The 22,077-nt window shown below is 38.4% G+C and overlaps 1 protein-coding gene across 10 annotated transcripts in view; it reads left to right on the top strand.

Moving 5' to 3' along the window:
- ripor3 (RIPOR family member 3) overlaps positions 1–20,236 on the top strand; it is a 39,538-nt gene extending 19,302 nt beyond the window's left edge. For all 10 annotated transcript variants that reach the window (XM_017304584.2, XM_008408321.3, XM_017304585.2 and 7 more), the window contains 24 exons: positions 1,564–1,662; positions 2,916–3,068; positions 4,665–4,743; positions 4,825–4,848; positions 4,950–5,003; positions 6,318–6,467; positions 7,347–7,410; positions 7,492–7,535; positions 8,162–8,287; positions 8,749–8,894; positions 10,419–10,545; positions 11,180–11,334; positions 11,773–11,952; positions 12,317–12,407; positions 12,801–13,016; positions 13,084–13,229; positions 14,225–14,390; positions 15,086–15,215; positions 16,182–16,346; positions 16,430–16,594; positions 18,547–18,749; positions 19,466–19,549; positions 19,625–19,715; positions 19,806–20,236. In XM_017304584.2, the coding sequence (XP_017160073.1) occupies positions 1,564–1,662; positions 2,916–3,068; positions 4,665–4,743; positions 4,825–4,848; positions 4,950–5,003; positions 6,318–6,467; positions 7,347–7,410; positions 7,492–7,535; positions 8,162–8,287; positions 8,749–8,894; positions 10,419–10,545; positions 11,180–11,334; positions 11,773–11,952; positions 12,317–12,407; positions 12,801–13,016; positions 13,084–13,229; positions 14,225–14,390; positions 15,086–15,215; positions 16,182–16,346; positions 16,430–16,594; positions 18,547–18,749; positions 19,466–19,549; positions 19,625–19,715; positions 19,806–19,906 (2,959 nt within the window). In that variant the 3' untranslated portion in view covers positions 19,907–20,236. The remainder of the gene's footprint in view (positions 1–1,563; positions 1,663–2,915; positions 3,069–4,664; positions 4,744–4,824; positions 4,849–4,949; positions 5,004–6,317; positions 6,468–7,346; positions 7,411–7,491; positions 7,536–8,161; positions 8,288–8,748; positions 8,895–10,418; positions 10,546–11,179; positions 11,335–11,772; positions 11,953–12,316; positions 12,408–12,800; positions 13,017–13,083; positions 13,230–14,224; positions 14,391–15,085; positions 15,216–16,181; positions 16,347–16,429; positions 16,595–18,546; positions 18,750–19,465; positions 19,550–19,624; positions 19,716–19,805) is intronic.
- The last annotated feature ends 1,841 nt before the right edge of the window (positions 20,237–22,077 follow it).

Genomic DNA, 22,077 nt, shown 5'->3' on the forward strand with positions numbered 1-22,077 from the left:
AACAAACATTCTGTCAACACATTTCTGTTGGGTTTAGTTGTTTTTTCACTGCCTTTTATTTTGCTCTTTAAATGGACTCTGGCTAATAGAAAGGAAAATAGGGAGCAACAAAAGGTGAAAACAACTGAAATCTTTGTTTTAATTTTTAAAAAAGAAGCACCTGTGGCACTGTAGTCATTTAAAATGTGCATTTCTGTCAAAACTGGGTCAAGACCTTGACTTTGGTCCCACTTTTGTGTTGCTTTTCCCATATTATTCCAGTAATGTGATCCAGAGACGCTGTTCTGGGTCATCTCTGGTTCTGTATACTTGAGCTTTGGTGTTTCTGCTGAAGGCAAATGAGACGAATGAGAAACAATTAGAATCAAAAAAGCAAAGCATTAGGCTGAAAGCTGCAGGTTTTAACCTGATTTATGCAAAAGTGAATTATTTAAAGCGGGTCAGATTCTGCACAGAGTGGGTGGGATCTCTGAAATGTGGAAAAATCTTGGTAATGTTTGCTGGTTTTGTTTCTAACGGTTAAAGCTGTTGGTTTAAACCAGAAATGTTAAAAAGTGTGGCCCAAATTTGTCACGCCACTGCAAACATTTAACTTTTACAGAAACTTTTTACTGTAATTTCATTGTAATTCAGACAACTTTTATAAAAAAGCAAATTTTACTGAATCTGTTTTTAATGAACATGTTCAGTTTGCTAAACGCAGCAGGTGTTTTCAGACTCGTGTTATTGATGGGAATGCATAAAATATTTTATATTTTTTTAAATTGAACCTGAAAGAAATTAGCAAACTGTTTACACGTCACTTGACTACAAAATAAATCATCGAATTAAAATATTTCTTTCTGAATGTGTTGTTAATTATGTAACTGAGTTTATCCCAAAAAAAACAAAAACGTTTCGGGGCAAAGAAAAACTTTATCATCATCATCAAAACTTTATTCCAGACGCTTAAAAAGGTCCGTAATAAAACAGGTAAACAAAATTTATAGTTTTTTAAACAGAAAAAAAAGAAAATCTAACTCCATTTTTTTTATTTAGTTAATTTGTTGCATGTAATCAAATAAAGTTTTTCATGCTTAATTTGTTTACTTTTGTTTAACATGACAGTTTAATAAACTTCAGTTTATCCAAGTAAATATATTAATTTGACTACTTGTAATAAAATAACTTCTTTTTTTCATCCGTTTTTCTTTTTTCACTTCATGATCATCTTTAGCTTTTGAGCTGATCTGGAATCTGTGTTTTTATTCAATATGTGTCAAACATGAGGCTGGGGGGCCAAATCTGGCCCAACATGGCTTTTTATGCGGCCATCCAGACTCAAAGCATCGCATAAATAGATCCTTCAAGATAATTATTTATTATTTTATCAATCAAATCCTTTTTTTTTATGCTGCCAAATTACATAAAAGTGAAAGCAGATTTAATTGGTTTTACCAACGTTTTGTGCCTTTACAGGACATTTTTGATGTTATGACCTAAGATGAAAATGAGTTTCATCTCTGATGCAGAATCTGATCTACTCTGACATTTTTCCCTCTTTAAATGGATTTTGTGCTGCAGGATGTCAGTGAAGCTGCGGTTCAACTCGCCGTCGGATGGAGGTCTGATCCACAGAAGCCGCTCTTTCACGGGTTTCGGCTCGCTGAGCGGCCGGCCGCGGTGAGTTACCTGAAGCTGGAGGCGTCTGGAATAAACACTGATTAATAAATAAACGCTTCCTCTGGTGTTAAGGAAAATAATGACGGTTATGTGGTCAGTTTTTGATGCCTGGCCACAAATATTTCATGGTTTGTGGTGAGCAAAGATAGATTTTGTGATAAAACTGAGAGAAGCAACTTTTAGAGTTGAGATTGAGATTCTGCAGTAAATCTTTTTTTTTATTAACAGTCAGTGTCTAAGTGGTAAGTTGCAAAAACAAAAATACTCCAGGAAAATGCCAGGAGAGGCAACAGGTGGGATGTTTTTGAACATGAATTAAAATGAGGTGAATACTTTCCTTTTGTATGATTTATCATTTTTTTCTCTTTCTACCAAAAACCAGATGATAAAAGTTTTCAGTGCTTTTGTCTCTTCTAGCCCTTTTTTCTTAAAGGACAGTTTTGTTTAGAGACCTCATCATTGTTGTTTCTGCAACAATAAGCATGAACTTAAACACTTTGGCTGTTTTTTAAAAGACGGAAGTCGAAAAATGTGGAATTTGCGTAACGATTCCTCTCAAAATGCCTGTGTGACTGTGCTGTGGTGTTGCTGCATAATTAAATATGCAGATGCAGATTTTTAAACGTGTTGCTCAAACAGACAAGATCTGTTACAAATAATTTAAATTTCAGAAGTTTATTCTTGAGTTTGACTCAGTTAAAGCTTAATTTTTTGTGTGAAATTTCACCCCTTTGAATTTGTATTAAAAAGTTTTTTGCCAATTTCTGACCGTGTTCTAGTTGGTCTGTTTGATTTGTCCATCTTTCAGTTACACTCAGATTCAATCAATCAAGCTTTTTTGTATAGCATATTTCAGCAACAAGGCAACTTATATGATAAAATACAGACATATGACACAGTTAATAATTTAAACGCTTTAATAACAAACGCAGACATGCAAGCCATCCACCACAGGAGGCACGGAGAGGTTTTATGTTCCAAAATCAAATGTTTAAAATCCCAGTGCTGTTGGCCACTTCCTGTGTGTTTTTATACTGTACACAAAACGCCAACGTTCAGTAAAACCTGCTGCATTTCTTCAGTCTGTCTCCCAGGAACCATCATGCTGAGGCTTTGATGGGAAACAGGAACATGTCAGGAACGTCACAAAACGCTAAAACTCTTAAACCCTCACGAGTTTCAGTTTTCCACTATCTGCAGATAAAATACTTTTTTGTTTGTTTGTTTTTTCATCATGTTGTTCTGGTTTTCAGGTCTGCCTCAATACGTGGCTCTTTCCGCTCCAAAAACACAATGGGAAGTAAACCTCCCAGAATGCACCTCTCCCCCCGCGGAGGGTCGGCCGCTACCTGGTCGCAGCCGGAGCAGGTGGACAGGGTTTTCCAGGCACTTCGCAGCGGACTCAAGTATGTAGAAACCGACATGTTTCACAGTCTGTTATGATTTAACACCAGAAATGCAACCAGCTGCTTAAAATGCGTAACTTTGATTTATTTAGACATTAAATTACAGAATATCGTATGTGTTTAAGTGGTTGATTTAATCTCATTACAATTACATTTTACAGAAAAAATGCAGCAATTCCCAAACTGTGGCAGCAGGGGGCGATAGATCACAGGTTCATAAACTGTGGGGCGCGCCCCCTAGTGGGGGCGCCGTGCCATTGCAGGGGGGCCACGCGAAGCCGTCTGGATGAAAAAAAAACATGAACGCTGTATGCGCTGGGTTTTTACCTTAGAATGGTTAACTCTCTGTTATTCCTGTCAATTTGATACAGTAGGGGCTTCCACACTACCCATATCGGCAGTGGCGCAAAAAGTGGGTATGCAGGGTATGCAACGCATAGGGGCGCAGCACCAGAGGGGGCGCCAAAACCCCGTCTGGAGGGGGCGGCGCGCCGATGACGTTTTCCCATACACTTCACCTCGCGCACATAACGAGGTGAATGTAGCGAGTTTTACCCTTCACATATCGTCGCCTGGGCGGGAGGGGCGCCGATCTATGTTTTCGCATCCACCTGAATAATGTGTAGTTGCGCCACTGCATATCGGTGTCCTCTGTCACTTTTATCAGCAGTTAAAACTGTTTAATCCGTTGTTAACATGTGGTAACCTGTTTTTCCGAGCCGCCTTCAAACGCAACATGAGCGCTACGACGCTCGCGCTGTGTTTACACCTGTGCAGCAGTGAAGGAGACCTGCTGCTGCTGGGCAGAGCTACACAGGTGTGTTAGAATCATGGCAACAAACCAGCAAAACGCAAAGAACTTTTCACAGTTTTTCCCCCAAACTAACGGACTGTTGAGTAAAACTGTTGGATGCAGGTAATGATAGCTAAAAGATGACTAGCTAATATCAATACAGCACCTTGAGCTTAACAAGTAGCCTTTAGGCTACTGATGTTGTTGTCTATGTTCAGCTACGTACATTCATTTTGCCTTCAAAAAAGTCGATTCCTCCCTCCCCCCCCCCTAGGGTCAGGGAGTCTCTGAGAATCCACATCGTTCAACCAGACAGCCAGAGAAAAAGTTTGGGAAACATGTGCTTGGCTGAAGCTGTTCTGGGCAGCGCTGCTATTAGCCTTAAATGTACAGAAACAACGAAGGAAAACGCACTCAAAAGGTCAAATAAACATTTTTATTAGCTGTTCACATTAAATCTGAATTTGGGGCTGAAACCAGATTCACTCAATTTTATTATAAATGAGTTCTAAGAAAGTACCAAAGCTGATTTGGGCTTTTCGAACAGATTCGTTTTTAAGTAATTTTTATGGACCTTTTAATCCCCCTGTGAAGAAACTCAGACAATAATCGGTGCGTTTAAAGCCAAAAGGTCATTTGTTCACTTCCCTACTTGTCAATTAACTGGTAAAATGTCCTTGAGCGAGAAACTCAGATCTTTAACAAAACTTAAGTTCTAGTTTTGACATAATAACTAAATATTTGACTGACTTCTGTGACGTCGTAGTGTGTACAACTTATATTTTCACTTGTTTTGTGTGCAGGGAATATTTAGAGGTTCACCAGGCAGAGATGGAGCTCCTGTCGTCACAGCAGAGAGAAACCAAGAGGAACTCCAGACTGGTGAGAAAAACTCAAAACATTATTTTCTGTATGGTTGGCAACAATCATGGTGTAAATAATAGATTTTCTTTCCATTTCCAGGCATTTCTATACGATCTGGAAAAGGTAAAAATGTTTTCACGTGTTGTTTACCTACATGGCATTTTGATTTACTGGTAAAGAAGAAAATGGAGATAACATATGTGGTATAAACTCTGTTTTCACAGGAGATTAAAGCGCTGGAGAGGTACATCCGACGATTAGAGTTTCAAATGAGCAAGGTAAACTTCGTTCTTTAAAGGTGACCTATTATGCCTCCTTCAACAGGTTAGAATAGGATTATACAAAACAGACTCATTACACTTTTTGCATAAAATCATTCTTGGATAATGAGATTTTATTCCGCTCAGTTCTGTCTATTTTGAGCTGTTTTACTGCGTCTTGTCACTTTAGATCAATAAAATCTTCTGCTGCCCCCCAAACGCAACGTTTATGTTCACTTATGAAAATGGCTACAAACAGATTATACAACCGTACATCTTTGAAAAACAGAAATGGAGCCTCCTGCACAACCAGCAAGAATTCAGCAGTCGGAACCAGAACCAGAAAGGACTTGTCTCTTTGAATACAACAAGACTTATGTTTTTTGTGGCTCTATTTCCTTTTAAATCATGATGTGCTGGGATTTCAGTTCTGCAATACTTACTGCTACTCACTGCTAATGCTACATAGTGATACTGGATTAGCCAGTGAGTTATGGTTGATGTCAGATTCTAGATATTTCAAAAAAACAAGTGCAATAACAATTAACAGCATATATTAAATAAAACTTAATTTCATGATAAAAGTCTTCAGCTTGATGTTTTGGTCTCAACTAGACCATCTTTGAAAGATCAATTGTAACTTTATTTCTCTTGTTGTTTTATTTATTTACAGTGTTAAATGTTCATGATAACACATTTAAGCAAAATATGCTATCCTGACAGGACTAATAGCGCAGTGTTTTAGTGAACGTTTTGTGCTTTCCTGCCACATGGTGACTATTTCTACAGAATTTTCCTCCAGCCTCGTCCTTAAAATCCCGCTAAATGTTGTGAAAAGCTGCCCAAATTTTAACAACCTGCCCAACGCTGTTTTTTTTTCCAACCAAATGTGTTTAAAAAGTAGCCAGATTGGTTCCCGCCCAATAAGTGTGATAGAGCTCAGCTTGGGTTGCTAGGTGACGGACGGAACTCCACGGGGTTGCTAGGTAACCGGCTGGGTTACTAGGTCAGGGGCAGTGTCTGCTGATTTGTGGCATTAAATTCACCAGATTTTGTAAATGACTCAGTTTGCAAACAATAAAAAGGATTAACTTGTTGCCAAAACATCAAATTAATATGTTGATGTTTTTTAAACACTTGGGCTGTTTTTAAAAGTAAGACATCCAAATGGTAGAATAGAAATGTGCAAAATGTGAATTTTTCTTAATACAGCCCCCCTTTAAGTGTTCGCACTTTATGTTTTTGTAGATTTTGAAGACCCATGTGATAGAAGAAAAAGTGTCTGCTGTTGAACCGTCATGACTGAGGGGTGATTTCTGTTTGCCTCCGCAGGTGGAGGAGTTGTACGAGACGTACTGCGTCCAGTGGAAGCTGTGCCAGGGAGCGGTGAACATGAAGAGGGCCTTCTCTCTGTCCCCGTCTACCAGGGCCTCCAGGGAGAGTCTGCTGGAGCTCGGCCGCAGTCACCGGCACAGCCTGCAGGTACTGCTGACGGTTTGCTCCTGATCTACGGTAGAACAAACATGCAAAGCGTTTATAGGAACCACGTAGTCAATCTGAAGCATAGGAGGGACCCACAAGTTTGTGTTGTAGAAAGAAATGCACACAACGTGCATTTCTTATGCATTTTTTTATTTTTTCTAGAAAAACTTTGAAGCAACTAGGATAAAGGGTTCCGGGGCTGTTGCAAGTGATTGTTTTAGTAATCTATAGATTATTCTGAAGAGTAATTCAGCAAAGAACTGTCTTGTTCAGTAGCTACTTAACCTATTCAAAGATAAATTCTATCCATCCATCCATTTTCTTACACCCTTGTCCCTCAGTGGGGTCAGGAGGGTTGCTGGTTCCTCTCCTGCTAGTGTACCGGGCAAGAGGCGGGGTCACCCTGGACAGGTCGCCAGTCTGTCGCAGGGCAACACAGAGACACACAGGACACACACACTCATACCTAGGGACAATTTGGAGAGACCAATTAACCTGACAGTCATGTTTTTGGACTGTGGGAGGAAACCGGAGTACCTGGAGAAAACCCACCATGCACAGGGAGAACATGGAGACTCCATGCAGAAAGATCGGGGCCGGGAATTGAACCCAGAACCGTCTTGCTGCAAGGCAACAGCTCTACCAACTGCGCCACTGTGCAGCCCAAGATAAATTCTAGTAAAAATTAATTCAGTTTTGTCTTTGACGTGTTGTGACAAAGGTACGGTTTCTTTCCTTATATGTAGATTAGAGTTTAACTGCCATCATTTTTTGTATACCTGCATGTACATCTGACTGTGTTTATACTTTAAAACGAAGTGTAGAATGAAGCTGAACCTCCTGATTTTCCCTCCTCCTTCCCGCCGCTGCTCCATTCAGGACATGTCGACCATGGAGGGAGATCTGGAAATCCTCCTCGGAGAGCTGCAAATCAAAATGAAGGGTGAGTCCCGGAGCAGATCGCAGTTTATCGGCTTCGCATTGTCTTTCAGTCCTTCGTCCAAACACACGTTTCCATTTACAGGACTGATCGGCTTCGCTCGGCTCTGCCCTGGAGACCAATACGAGGTGAGATTCCCCCTAAAACACTGAGCATCTGAATCCCACCGGCTTAAAGGGAAGATGATGATCAATAATAACGTGGGAAGGAGCTGCAGGAATTACATTCCCTCTGATTCACTTTGAAATTAGAGCTAAAGCTGGTCAGTGTAGAAAGTGAGTCAAAAGTTTCACGTTTTGTGTCAATTTGTTGATGTCAGGAGATTTTTATTCATAAAGAATCATTTAAAAACAGTTGATCAGAGTGTTTTGCAACACACTAAAATGAAATGAAAGAAAAAGGATCGATTCAGACAGGTTTGAACTGGAGTATAATAGAAATGTTAAAAAAGACGCCATACCACCTCCTGTCGTCTTCTTCTGCGTTTCTGTCAGTAGTAACATCTGGTTTTTGATCATCAAGCTCTCAAGATCTGCTAACGTTTAAGACAGGAGAGTTTCTAATAGCTTAATAGCAACTAAATGTTTCATTAGGTTTATATTTGCTTAAGCAAAACGTCAAGCTGGAATCTTATTCTACACCTTAAATCGTTGTGTTTGGAGTTCTGTGTATTTCTCTGCTTCTGCTTTGGATTAAATCCGGTCATAAACACGTTTTATTCCAAGCTGATGCGCTCCTGTCGTCACATGACCAGGTGGTGGTGCGTTTGGGACGGCAGCGATGGAAAATCAGAGGAAGGATCGAGTCGGACGACTCTCAGTCCTGGGATGAAGAGGAGATGGTCTTCCTCCCCCACGTGTACCATAACTTTGAAATCAAGGTTGGTGCTGAAGGACTGTTCTTCATCAGTGATGAATATCAGAAACTCAGATTAGATGAAAACTGTTTGTGATTGACTTTAAGTTATCAAGTTGTTTTCTTGTTGGAAAAAACGTACTTTGTGTCAAATGAGAGCGAGCAGAGGAAGAGTTTATCAGAGTTGAGTTTGTACCAGAGTCATCAGTCTCACTGCTCTCTGGTTCAGTTTTTGAGCCAAACTGGAGGAAAACTGAGGGTTTTTAATTATGTAATTATTAAAAAAATGCAATAGGGAATTGAAAAATATGATCCAAACAAAAGATAAATGTATCAATGCTGCATTCCTAGAAACTCGAAGTACACAACAAAGTATATTCAGGAGATAAAGTGGATTTTGAATGATATGTACTCTTCAAGTTTGTTTGTGTGGAAGAAAATTAACTGTGAAACCTGTGTGAGCCTGTTTGTACTCCGTCCAATCAGGTGATGGAGGCGAAGGGCCTGGGTTGGCTGCTGGTTGGCATGGTAACGTGCGCCGGCGTGGACTTCTTCGTGGCGCGGCCGCAGCTGATGTTGGTGGACATCACAGAGCTGGGAACCATCAAGCTGCAGCTGGAGGTCACCTGGAAGTACGCAAACGCCCGACACGCAACATGAATCAAAACGCCGCCGAGGTGGAAAGACACCTGATGTCAGGGGTCTAACGGGGGGAGATGGCGAGGATTCAGGTGGATGGAGTAAAATTTCCAAAAGGCAGCACAGATTTAGGGAAGTGGTGGGAACAGCTGGCTCTTATTGTGGAGTAAAACATGTCAAACTGTTGTCAAAGTGTTTGTTCTCACCTTATGAGTGCGGCCTGCAGCTCATGCAAGCGCAGCTACTCGGCACGAGCTGCAGAAGCATTCGCTTCATAGCAGAAAAAAGAGAACAATGGAAGCATTTAATACAAGCAAACAGGACCCTCAGAGAGGAGGAATATGTTTATATTCAGCCCGTTTCGTAGATTCAGCCAAAGAAATGGGAATAAACTCCTGCAGGCCAAAACAGAAAATGCTCAAGTACTGGACTGAAAATCAATGAAAACTCAAAACCCTTGAAATGTGACTAAGCACCCGTTGAAAGCAAAACTGCACCCCCTGAATTTTGGGGGCGGGGGAGAATGTCCATAAAGTGGGCGGAGCCAAACACAAAGGGGCGTGGCCACATGTGGGGATGAACGGGGATGTGATTTTCATCTAGTTTGTAGTGTAAAAATCCTATTGCACATTAAAAAGGACAAAACCATCTTAACCTTTTCAGCAACATTTGGAGCTTCATTTAAGTCAATTAATAAAAAAGTTACTTTTACTGGCAGATTTTCACTTGTAACGTGACAAAAATGTCTTGTTATAAGGGAAATAATCTGCCAGTGGAGCTAGAACTTTCCTTGAACACACTTATATCTTGCTAAAACGTTATTTGTAACTTATTTTTAAAGTGTCCCAAGATATTTTATGCTACAAACTAGACGAAAATACTTGGTAAAATTTTGCGTTTTTGACATTACTCAGCAGGTTGTTGCTAGGTAACCAGAGTGCGTGAGTTGCTAGGTAACCAAAGAGTGTGTTGCTAGGTAACCAAAGAGTGTGTTGCTAGGTAACCAAAGAGTGAGTGAGTTGCTAGGTAACCAAAGAGTGAGTGAGTTGCTAGGTAACAAAAGAATGAGTGAGTTGCTAGATAACAAAAGAGTGAGTGAGTTGCTAGGTAACCAAAGAGTGAGTGAGTTGCTAGGTAACCAAAGAGTGAGTGAGTTGCTAGGTAACAAAAGAGTGAGTGAGTGAGTTGCTAGGTAACCAAAGAATGTGTTGCTAGGTAACCCTTATGGGACCCATATATCAGCCCTCCTTTCCCCCACATGGGGCCCACCTAGGCATGCTGGCAGGGTTCTTACACTTTTTATGATTGTTTCTTTGTTTTGTATTTGTGTATTGATTGTATTTGTTGTAGTTGTCATTTTAACCTTGTTTGTAAAGTCTTTGTTTGCTTTTAACAAGACAAACTGATATTGATCACATGTCTGCTGCAGTATCAATCATTGATTATCCAGCCCTACTGTATGTTGAATATTTATGAATGACTCGGTATAATCTGTTTTGTTATATATTTTTTCGCAGTCCGTTTGACAGCAGTGAGAAGATGAAGCCGCTGTCCGTTAGCAAGCAGTCGGTGTCGAGCAGGAAGGGTTCGGTTTACAGCTGGACGGCTCCGAACACGCCTTCATTCACAGAAAAATACTTTATGGTGAGTACAGCAAACAACAGACTTCATGGGAAAATGAAAACATTATATTTCATACTGTTAAGAAACATGTCTTTGATGTAATCATTTATTTCACGTTCCTTCATGAATTATTATAAACTGTCAGCTTCACCAATCAAACTCAACTCAGTGGGCGGGGCTAGGGGAAATTCTGACGTCTGATTGGCTGCTTCAAACAGCAACTCAAGACAACTCACAAGTTTGCTATTTCATGTTAATATTTGAGAGATACAATACTATATAAAATTATTTCCATATTTCCATTTTTAATAATTTATTACGTATTTAAATTATTTCACAAACTATTTTTATTGCTATTTGGCACTCTCCACTCTTCACGCTGTAAATATTTAATATGCTAACTATGGACTAAAGCTGCATGAATAAGAGGATGTAGCTAAAGTTTTTTTTAACATGACCAGATCTAAAATATCATAGTCAGTTTTCTTTCTCTTGGATCCAAAGTGTTTAGTTTTTTTTATTCATATTGTTGAATCTGTTTCAGGTAGTGAAACAGTTCTTTCTTCCCTGTGTAACTAATATTTACGCAGAGGGAAAACTAAACATTTGCTTCTTGTGGAGTGACTTTGTGTGAACGTTACCTGATTGTTTTCAGTCGATGGTTCGTGAGCTGCAGGATCAGGAGGGTTCCCTCCCGTCTCTGGTGGCTAAAAGTCGTTCCAGCAGAGGAGGCGTGTCGCTGCTCAGCTACCTGTCCGACCCGTCACACACCTCCGCCACATCCGGCCCTCAAAGTCTGTTCCTCCCGAGGTAGGCTTCAAGTAAAGAACCATAAGTTTTCTTGAATGTAATAAAGTTTTATTACTTATGTAATAAAGTTTTTTTGAATGTAATAAAGTAATACAACTTTATTACATTCAAAAAATATTTTTTTTGAAAAATTTTGATTTTACAGAATTTTTCATAATTCTGTAAAATCAGAATTATGAAAAATTCAGATTTTACACGTTTCCATTTGGGTTTTTACTTCTTCTAAAAGCAGACCAAGTGTTTAAAAAAAAAAAAAAAAAGGTTTTGTGGCAATAAGTCTTTTCCAAAACCTCCTGATTAAGCCTCATTCAAAGAGGACGTTACCTAGCAACCCCAGCAGAGTTCCGCCCGTTACCTAGCAACCCCAGCAGAGTTCCGCGGGGGTTGCTAGAGTTTTCTATGATTAAAACAACCTTTTGGTGTAAAATCTTCTTTCAGTCTCACTCGCGCTCACAGCTACCCGTCGACCAGCCTGGCAGGAAGTCAGATTCAGCTTTCCTTTGAAGAGGAAGAGGAGCAGCGCATCGAGGGGAAGGTGGACGAAGAGGAGTGGGGAGGCGTGTCGGAGACTTCATCAGCAGAAACAATCAAAACGACGTCTCATCTGGCCTTACCCAGGTGAGAAGGGAAGGGATTTGCACTGCAAAAACACAAAATCTTAGTATTTGTCTAGTTTCTAGCATAAATATCTGTTATAGTGATTTTTTTTACTTTACCATGGAAATTGTTCCATAAAATAAAATTCTTTAATTGAAATGCATCTTTCCACCATCGCCATTCTATATCTACATTTTAAGTCTTTTCAGGTGTATTTGCTTTGTCGTTTTACAAATCTGTTTTCAATATAAAGTATACGCTTTGTACGTTTTAAAATGTTGCACTTAATTATGAAGTTTCAATAAGTTTAACTGTATAAATGTTCACACTTAAGTGATGCTGCTTAGCTAGCACTGTGATGCTAGCGCTGTGAATGTTTGTGCAGGTCCAGCACTCCAGACATCCTGAGGAAGAATCCATCAGGAGAAACCGACACTGAGACGCAAAGTGCTGTTCTGCAGCAGCGAGGACAGCAGGTAGGTGGCGCTGCATCGCCTTCAGATCCAGCATGATGGTGTACTGGAGAGAGGACAAAAGGAGTAAATTTCAGCTAAGAAAATGACATTTTCTAGAAAACCTGGAAATTTTGAAAACTCTAAAATTTGGTAGGAAAAGTTTTCTAGAAAAAATATGGAATCCTTTTAGTTTCAAAAGGAAAAAAAAATCAAAAGTTTAGATGAAGCTCAGATTTATTTATTTATTTATTTATTTATTTATTTATTTTAAACATGGAAAAGGTTAGAAAACGTCCAAGTTAGAACATTTCTGAGTTTTTTCCAGCAAATTTTCAACTTTTCAAATTCATAAATTCCTGAGATTAGCCTCAAGAATGTTTAGCAAACATTTTCCTTTTCTGTTGTCTCTTGCAGGAATCCTCCAGCATCCCAGCTGTCTCTGAAGCTCCGTCCTCTCCGTCCTCCCCGTCGGTCCGACCCAAGCCGAGCGGCGCCCAGCGGCGATCACAGACCGTCCGGCTGGCAGTCCTGATGGCAGAGCTGGAGAAGTCGTTTGGCGGTGAGAGCGACGCTGAAAAGGAGCGGAGAGCTTTGGAGCATCAGATCCAGCACCTGGGAACCATCCTGAAGGTAACAGAACATCAGCACTGAATGATCCGGACCAGAACCGGGCCTGATGTTCTGTTTCCTCCTGCAGAACGACCTCTCCCTGCTCCGGAGCTCCGCATCAGAGGAAACACTGGCCGTCGAGGAAGTCCTGGGCAGCTTCGACTTCCTGTCCAACGACTTCAACGCAGATGACGACACTTCCTGTTTGGGCAGCGTGAGGCTAAAAGACAGCGGGTGAGTTTACAGACGGACAAAATCTAAAATAACGCAACATTTTATGAAATCAACAGTTTGAGAAGAAACGTTATAGAAAACAAACTTAGTTGGAAGTTTCACATCGAATATATTAGAAATAAAAACTTTTAAAATAACAGATTTAATAAAGGTTTTGTATATTATCCGCTCTTTATTTGTCCTATTGCTCAGAAATATGGGGAAATATAAATAAAAACGATTAACAGATTAGTTAGGTTCTAAAATAATATTAGTGTTTTTAATAAAGTGGGAGATGGTGAACCTATTAAGTTGAAATACATTTTATTTATAAAAATACTGGAAATCGTGTAAAAAGCATTGAATAAAAGTTTTTCCATTGGAATCCAGAAATGATTTAAGTTGAGAGTAAATATAATTTGATATTAAAGTAAAATCTAGATGCGTTTAAGTTATCGTGTGAAACTTAAACCTGCCACAATTAATCAATTAACTGCATTTTAAATTATTTTTTTTGTTTCTCTCTCAACCAAAACTGGATTTTAAATGTCTTGATTTTGGTGTTTTGGTCTCAACTTGCCCTCAGTTTTATTTACAGAAACTTCATAATTCATTTTATTTGTTTTTCTCTGTTTATTTATTTTGGATATTTAAAATTTCTTCCAATTTCAGTGTTAAATGTTCATTAGAAATTAAAGTCTGTTGATCTTCGAATGTGTTTTTCCATTATTATGCCATTATATTAACCTAAAATGGTCTCAAAACAACAATGTTATCGTTTATCGCAATAAATTCTGGGACGATTTATCGTCCAGCAAAATGCGGCAAAATGCGGCAAAATGCAACGGATGTAGTGAAACTCAATTAAATGATCTTAAATTCTTAAATTATAAAAGTTTACACAATTAGTCAATTCAATTCAAAAATACTTTATTGATCCCAAAGGAAATTAAATTGTGAAAATGTAGATGAATTTACCTGCAGCTGGTTCTGAATGTTTCCGTTTCCTGTTTCAGCATCAGTTCGTTCCAGCAGAGCACCCTGAAGAGTCTGGGCCTCCTGTCTGCAGGCAGCCAATCGGATTCAGAGGGCGAGCTGGTCCTCGCCCCACTGACTTCTGGGAACTGGGGTCTGGACCAGGCGCTGGAGACACACCTGGACATCTGCTGCATCCTGCTGCATGTACGGGATGCTAACCCTGCCGCATTAGTGAGATTAAAGATGAAATTAACCACCAGATAAACATAAACAATTCAAAAACTAAAGATCATCACACATATGGAAGGCTGATCCTGTCAAAATGGCAATAAATATGGAAATAAATAAATGTTATTAATGTGCCAAATATATCATGCAAAAAATAATTTCTCAATTTATTTGATTACATTAATTAATATAAGAAGTTTAATATATTATAAATTGTGTAATATAAATGATCATTTTCAACAGTATTCATTTAAAAATATTACTTCAATTTTATTTTATTTTCCAAATGTATTTACTGTTATATTTTATTTCATTATTTCCAGAAATGTAATACTGTTGAAAAAAAATAAGAATGTCAAAAATAAATAAAAGAAAACTAAAACAATAAGATTGAAAATAAAAAAAGATATTTTTAAATTAATGCAGTTAAAAATTATAAATATTAATTTATATTTAATCAAAAGGTTTGGGCAATTTTTTTTTCTTGGATCTAATATTTTAGTTGTATATTTATTGGTAATTTTGTTACACAACCCGATGTATACAAAAAACTTTAAAAAAAAAAAAACACTTCAAAAAATTATTGTTTAATTTTGCAGAAAATGAAATGAATAACAACGACATAAAAACAGCAGCCATTTTGCAGCCAATAAGTGATGATTTGTCTCCAGATGATGAAAACAAGCGACTTCAGTCTGTCTCGGCGGGAGCTGCTGCAGGAGATGTCCAACCAGACCGCGGTTCTGGACAGAGTCAGCGGTCTGCTGCTAGAGAAGAGCGACAACATCACACCGAGAGACGGTCAGAGGACACGAAATCATTCTGCTCACAGTAGCAAATTCACATTTTACATGTTTTTATTCTTCCGTTTGATTCTCTACTGTTTCTAAAAACAGACCAAGCGCTTGCAAAAACAGAATTAGTTAATCGGTTGTTTTTTTTTGGTGTCGTTTCAAAAACCTTCAGATTAAGTCACATTTGCGCCGTTACCTAGCAACCCCAAGCAGAGCTCCAGCATGTTTGGTCAGCTGGTTTTATCATTGTATGCACTGGAAGAGACAAATGTTTGTTCGACTTACCGTTCAGTAGGGCTGGACAATATGGCTGAAATAAGCTTTTGTCAGTCGATATCAATAACGATTGATTAGTTTTATGCGTTTAAATGTCTGAAATCCAGCCAACCTGGTGGCACATGACATTTACGGTTTTATCTAGTTTTCACTCAACTCCACTGTTTTTTATTCTAAGCACTTAGGAGGAAAAACCTGAAACTGCTGCTGCACAAGTTACTCAACAGGTTGTTGCTAGGTGACCAAAGAGCGAGTGAGTTGCTAGGTAACCAAACAGCGAGTGAGTGAGTTGATGCCTCCAACTTTTCTTAGCTAGCTAAGAGGTTGATCAGCTAATCCTGCGCCTACATGCCCCAGAATGCTGTGCAGCTCAGTGAATATTTCATCAGATGTATCATCTATTGATATTGATAGTATATCTATTGCAACATATGTTGTTGTTTTATTGTCCAGAAAACACTTGCTGCATTCTTGTTGGTTGTGCAGGCGGCTCCACTTCTGCTTTTCAAAGATGTACGGTAGAATAATTTGGTATCTGCAGCAGATTATTTGGATTTAAAGTGACGAGATGCTGTAAAACAGCTCAAAATAGACAGAGCTTAAAATCTCCTTATCTAAGGATGATTTTGTGCAAAACCTCTAATGAGCATGTTTTGTGTAAACCGACCCTGACCTGATGCTCTCTGTGCTCTTGCAGTCCTCCCCAAGGCCCAGAGGTCCAGAGGTGTCCTGCTGTTCTGGGAGGAGTGTGTGAATGCCAGCGGCTCTCCGTTCTACTGCAGCGTGGAAAACTTCTCCAGGACGCTGAAGAGGCGCTACACTCACAAAGTGAAGGCCAAGCTGCCTGGACAGTCAGAGCGAGGTACAAACCTGGAGAACAAACTGGCCTGACGGGTTCGCGGGGACGTTTTTTGTGCATTTCTCCCTGTGTTGTCGCCTCTGCAGTGTTTTCCAGACTCCTGCAGCAGCTGCAGGCCCCCTGCGGGCTGCTGCCCGGCTGCCGGCCCGTCTGCAGCCCCGACAGGGTCACTCTGTTCCAGCTCTCCGTTTATCTGAAGCGCTGGAGCTTCCAGGATCTGGGGGAGCACATCTCCCGCCTGTCCAGGGAAGGTACGGCTTTCCCTTCTGCGGTTGAAATCATTTAAAATGCTTCAGTTTCAGTTAAAATGCAACAGAAACAGTCTTCATTATCCTGCAAAGGAGAAATTCAGGTTTAACAGAAGCATCGGGTATAAATTAAAGGTTCACACAAGGAAAATGAGCATCAAGCATCAAAAACAGTTTATAGAAAACAGCAGCAGCAGCAGCGGTGCACTGAAAATGAGGCTTTTTCCAGGTTTGGAAAGTGCTTGATTTCTCTATTTGACATCCAAACTGCAGTTTCGTAATGAAGTTCAATCCAATGAACTTTATGACATTATTAACAGTGGAAGCCAGATATCTTTATACACCTAATAGAAAATCATCTTTTCTCAGCATTTGAAGTTAATCAGACTAAACTTTTCTTTTTTTTTGGTGAGTCAGAATGACCTAAATTATTCCTGTTTGCTAAATGCTACAAAACTTCAACATTTTTACAGAGATTTTAGTTTGTAACTTTTTTTGTATTTTGTGTTTAAACATTTAATTTGTTAGCAGTTTTACCAGCTGACCAAATGTTCTGGAACTCCATTTGGGTTGCTTGGTAACAGAGCGAGGCTGGCTGGGGTTGCTAGGTAACGGGGCTGGGCTGGCTGGGGTTGCTAGGTAACGGGGCTGGGCTGGCTGGGGTTGTTAGGTAACGGGGCTGGGCTGGCTGAGGTTGCTTGGTAACAGAGCGAGGCTGGCTGGGGTTGCTGGGTAATGGGGCTGGGCTGGCTGGGGTTGCTAGGTAACGGGGCTGGGCTGGCTGGGGTTGCTAGGTAACGGGGCTGGGGTTGCTGGGTAACGGGGCTGGGCTGGCTGGGGTTGCTAGGTAACGGGGCTGGGCTGGCTGGGGTTGCTGGGTAACGGGGCTGGGCTGGCTGGGGTTGCTAGGTAACAGGGCTGGGCTGGCTGGGGTTGCTAGGTAACAGGAGTGGGCTGGCTGAGGTTGCTAGGTAACAGGGCTGGGCTGGCTGGGGTTGCTAGGTAACAGGAGTGGGCTGGCTGAGGTTGCTAGGTAACAGGAGTGGGCTGGCTGAGGTTGCTAGGTAACGGCGTAGTGCCCATGGAATGTTTTCCAGAAACCAAAAATATTAACTTTTTGCCAACAAAACATCTTTGTGTTTTTTGGTGTATTTTTTTATTTTTTTTAAAACTCTTGGGCTGTTTTTATACGCAGTAGAAACCCGAAAGGAAGAACAAGAAAAAAACCTGAAAATGTGAATTTTGCATAATAATCCCTTTTAAATCAGAATAAACTTTTCTTGCTTTAGGTTAGATAGAAATAATTTTGGGAATTATTTTTATTAAATGCCAGAAAACTTGATGTGCATTTTCTTTTTTTCATACCTTCCTCTGTATTTAGTGTTTTAAGTATTTAATCTCAGCAGGAAAGTCATTGATTGACATTAAGACCATTCGTTTGGATTGTTTCAAAGTGATGAATATTTATTTTTCCTAACGGCTCAATGATTTATTGATTGTCTTATATTTTAAAGTTTAAACAATATGAAAATTGAGGGATTTCTTATTAAAATGGTGTGTTGTTCTCTGACCAGTCAAAACATAAATTTTGTTATAGTTTAGTTTACCTTGTTTACTAAAATGAATATGTCATTTCCATTTATATGTCACAAGACATATTAATGGAAATGAATAATTCAAAAACACTTATTGATGCCAAATGGAAATTAAATGATGTTGTAACTCGTATAATATCATATAATTGTGAATTGAAACTGTCTGTTTTTTCAGTTCATTAAAGTGTGGTGCTGGAAAAGTTTGAAGAACTGCCTTGAAAATTCTTGAAAAGAGAATTTTACTGAGAAAAAAGTGAACAAACTGAATAAAACGTCCTTTACTTCTGCTCTGCTGATTCACCTAGCTTCACAGTTAGCTTGTTGTTTTAGCTCATCTGTTGTTTTATGTGTTGTTTTTAGAGTACATCCTGTCGGCGCTGAACGGCCCCAAACGGAGGAAGTGTTTAAACAAGCTGAGGGGGCGGAGCCTGTCGGAGCTCCTCCCACTGCAGAGCACGCTGCAGACTGTCGCCGCCCTGCTGGTGGACTCCAACCACAAAGTGTGCAAAGCTGCAGCCAGCTGCATCAGCAGAGCTGCAGGCTGCAAGGCCTTCAGGAGCAAGGTGGGCCCAGCGGTTCTGAAGAACCGGACCGGTTCACACTTTCTGTTATTTATACTTTTACTCTCTTTAATTTTAAGGATCCCAACTTCATTGTTTATTTACTTTCACATGCAAAGTGCTTAAAATAAAGACGTTTTAAAATAAAATGGCCATTTTAAATTGAAATGTTGCACGAGGTTTCTAAATAATTTATTTACCTTTTATTTAAACATGTAATTTTCTATTCTTTCCTACTGAAAATAATTTTGAAAATTAACAAATTTGTAATTTTTTTAAATTATTTTTTTATCTCAAATATATTTAACTGTTATTTTGTCTTTTTTCATTTAAGTTTTACCTACTTTTTTTTTTAATCAATTTCTAAAAATAGATTTAGAAATGATACAATTTTTGATCTTTGTATTTCTATTTAATGTTTTTTATCAGATGTTTTACTGTGTATACCTATTTAGCTATTCAGTTTTTTTTACTGTCATTTAGTTGCATCAACTTTACAAAGTTTATTTTATCCATTTCTCAAAACAGTTTAGGAAATATGTTTAATTTTAAAATTTTACTTGAATTAAAAACATTTTGACTCAAAATTCTGTTCTGAAACTGAAGTTTTAAATAAAACTGATTAATTAAAACTTCATCAGTTCCAGTTAAACGTCCCATTAATCCCAGTTTAATCCCAGTTAATCCCTTTTTGTGTGTTTTTCTTGTTTTTGCTCCAGTCGGTGGTTTTCTACACAGAGAGCCTGAAAAGTTCTGATGTTCTGATCCAGACGGGTTCCTGTCTGGCTCTGAAATGCCTCCGGGTGAGCAGAACCAGAGAAGAATCAAACGAACAGTTCTTTTTTATCCAGTTCTTGACTGACTTTGTCGCGTTTCAGGCGACGGAGAGCGTGGAGCGGATCGTGGATCTGTGCAGGTCGGCAGACGAAGATCTTCGTGGCGTCGCCAAGGAAACCGTTTTATCGTTTGGTAAAAACCTGATCGATAATCGTTCATCACCTGAACGCTTTTTTAAGGTTTTTGATGTTTCGTGATGCGTTTTTTTTTTTTTCCTTTCAGGTAAGAAAGGATTCGAATCTTTCCAGAGGATGGAGCAGATGTTGGCGGACATGCAGGATGAAGCGTATCAGAACCTGGAGACGGAAATTACCATTTTATAAAAGTTCAGAGACAAACTTTACCAAAAAACCAGCAGCGGAGAAGAAGAACCGACGTTTTCCTGCAGAACTTTGAGCAGAACTTGAATTTATTATTTTTATTTTTTGGTCAGAATCTTGTTTTAAGAGACGATCTGTTGCAGAAACATTTATTTAACCTGAAAAAAGCAGCTTTCAGATGGCTGGGACTCTTTCACGTTGGAGAAAATGATTTATTTTCATCATAATTGATGTTTTTTAGTTTGTGACGAGATGCACGATGAGTCAAAAATATATATTTGGTGCTTATGAAGCCCAGAAGGACTGAATAAAACCAGAGAGATCCCAAAACGAGTCGAGTTGCTCCAGAAGTTTAACCGTTATTGAATGAAAAATAAAATTATTAGAACTGAAGAAATTCACAAACTAATTAGATTGAATACAAACATTCTGAAAATTAAGTATTTAGATGTTAAAATGTAAAAAAAATAAAAGTACTCATCATGAATTGAGGTCAATTTAAGAAAAATATTAGCTAATGAAAATCATTTATCAGTGAAAACAAAAACATCAGAGCTGAGCTCTAATTTATATTAAAACAAAAATATTTTAGCCATAAACATTCAGAAATATTCCAAATGTCTAAATTTTGTGTAAAATGATCTTATTGAATTAATCTTCATCGAACAGTTTTAACTTTTTTTAAATATTCATGAATTTGAGAAAATTTAAGGAAAAATATTAAATCTAAACATTTAAGGGATAAAACTGAATTGTTGCTAAATGACCAGTTTAGCAACAATTGCTAAACTGGTCATTTAGCAATTGACCAGTTGCTAAAAGGAAAATAACTAACTTTATTGTTAGGACTTTTTTTTGTGTTTTCTTTTGAAAATTGAGAGATTTTCAATGTCAAAATACAAGATTTTGACATTGAAATTGATTCCTAAAACAGTATTTTTCTAAATCTGTTAGAATAAATCCCACCTTTTATTTAGAAGTTGTTTTTTAATTAAATGTTTCAAAATTTCAATTTATATAAGCATTTAAAACAATTTAAAATCCACATAATACTGACCTGAATCTATTCCTTCAACCTACCATGTAAATATTTTTTAAATATTGAAAAAAAAAACCTACGTTTGAAATTCACAAACTACTGACCTTCCTCTGGAAAGTTTAGATTTTTCTTAATAAAATTGCAATATTTAAATCTCAATACTGATCATGTATTTTGGATTTTAGAAAATCTCCAAAGATTTCAGGAGAATCTTTAATCATTGTGGACAAAGTGCTGCCCTCTGGTGGCTCAACCAGGAAACTGAAGCCTGGAGCGCAAAAGATGTTTAACTTTTTCCCCCCGTTTTTATTATTTTTGTTCATGTTCAGGTGTTCTGCAGAATCAGTTCAGATAGTTAGAAAAAGGAGATATTAAAAGCAAATAAATGTAGACATTTGATACCAGAACCGGACCGGATGTGGAAATCCGATTCAGATTCTTCATGACTTGAGAGACGCTGATTGTTTGTGTTGCATTGAGCTACAGATACGAGCGAACGACTGCGTTACGGCCAAAATACAAGAAAATAATCATTTCTGCCCAAAAAATAAATAAAAAATTCTGATTGAGATCTCAGAAATTACTTTGTAGAAAAATTCTAAAGTTGAGTTTCAAATGTCAGAAGTTTAACTTTAATTTTTCATGTTTTCTAGAAACTTTTCAAACTAATTTCCAGTTTCAAAAAGTCAATTTGACTTGAAATTTCTGAGCCCATTATTCTAGCCCATTTTCAGTCAAAAATGGGCTAGAAATTTAGATTCTCTAGAAAAATGAATTCAAACAATTTGCTAAAAAAAAAAAATTCAGAAAAATTCTAGCAAATTTCTGAGGTGAATATCAAAGAGCAAAGTTTTTCTAGATAATTAGCAAACTGCAAATTATATATTAAAAATAGCTAGTTTCTGCTTTTCAAACATTCCCAAGCTTGAAAAGTCCAAAATTGGCTAGAGAAATTACATTTTCCAGGAAATTTAATGAGTTTCAAAAGTCAATTTGATTTGAAATTTCCAGTTTTTCTAGTAAATTTTCGTAAAAAAAAAAAATTTCACCTTAAACTCAAATTTACCATTTTTTTCATTTTTAAAAAAAAAATCAGATCGTCTCTGTAACGGCTGCAACACTTCATGGTACCACC

This window comes from Poecilia reticulata, chromosome 5 (assembly GCF_904066995.2).
Source record: "Poecilia reticulata chromosome 5, P_reticulata-male-v2, whole genome shotgun sequence".
NCBI lineage: Eukaryota > Metazoa > Chordata > Actinopteri > Cyprinodontiformes > Poeciliidae > Poecilia > Poecilia reticulata.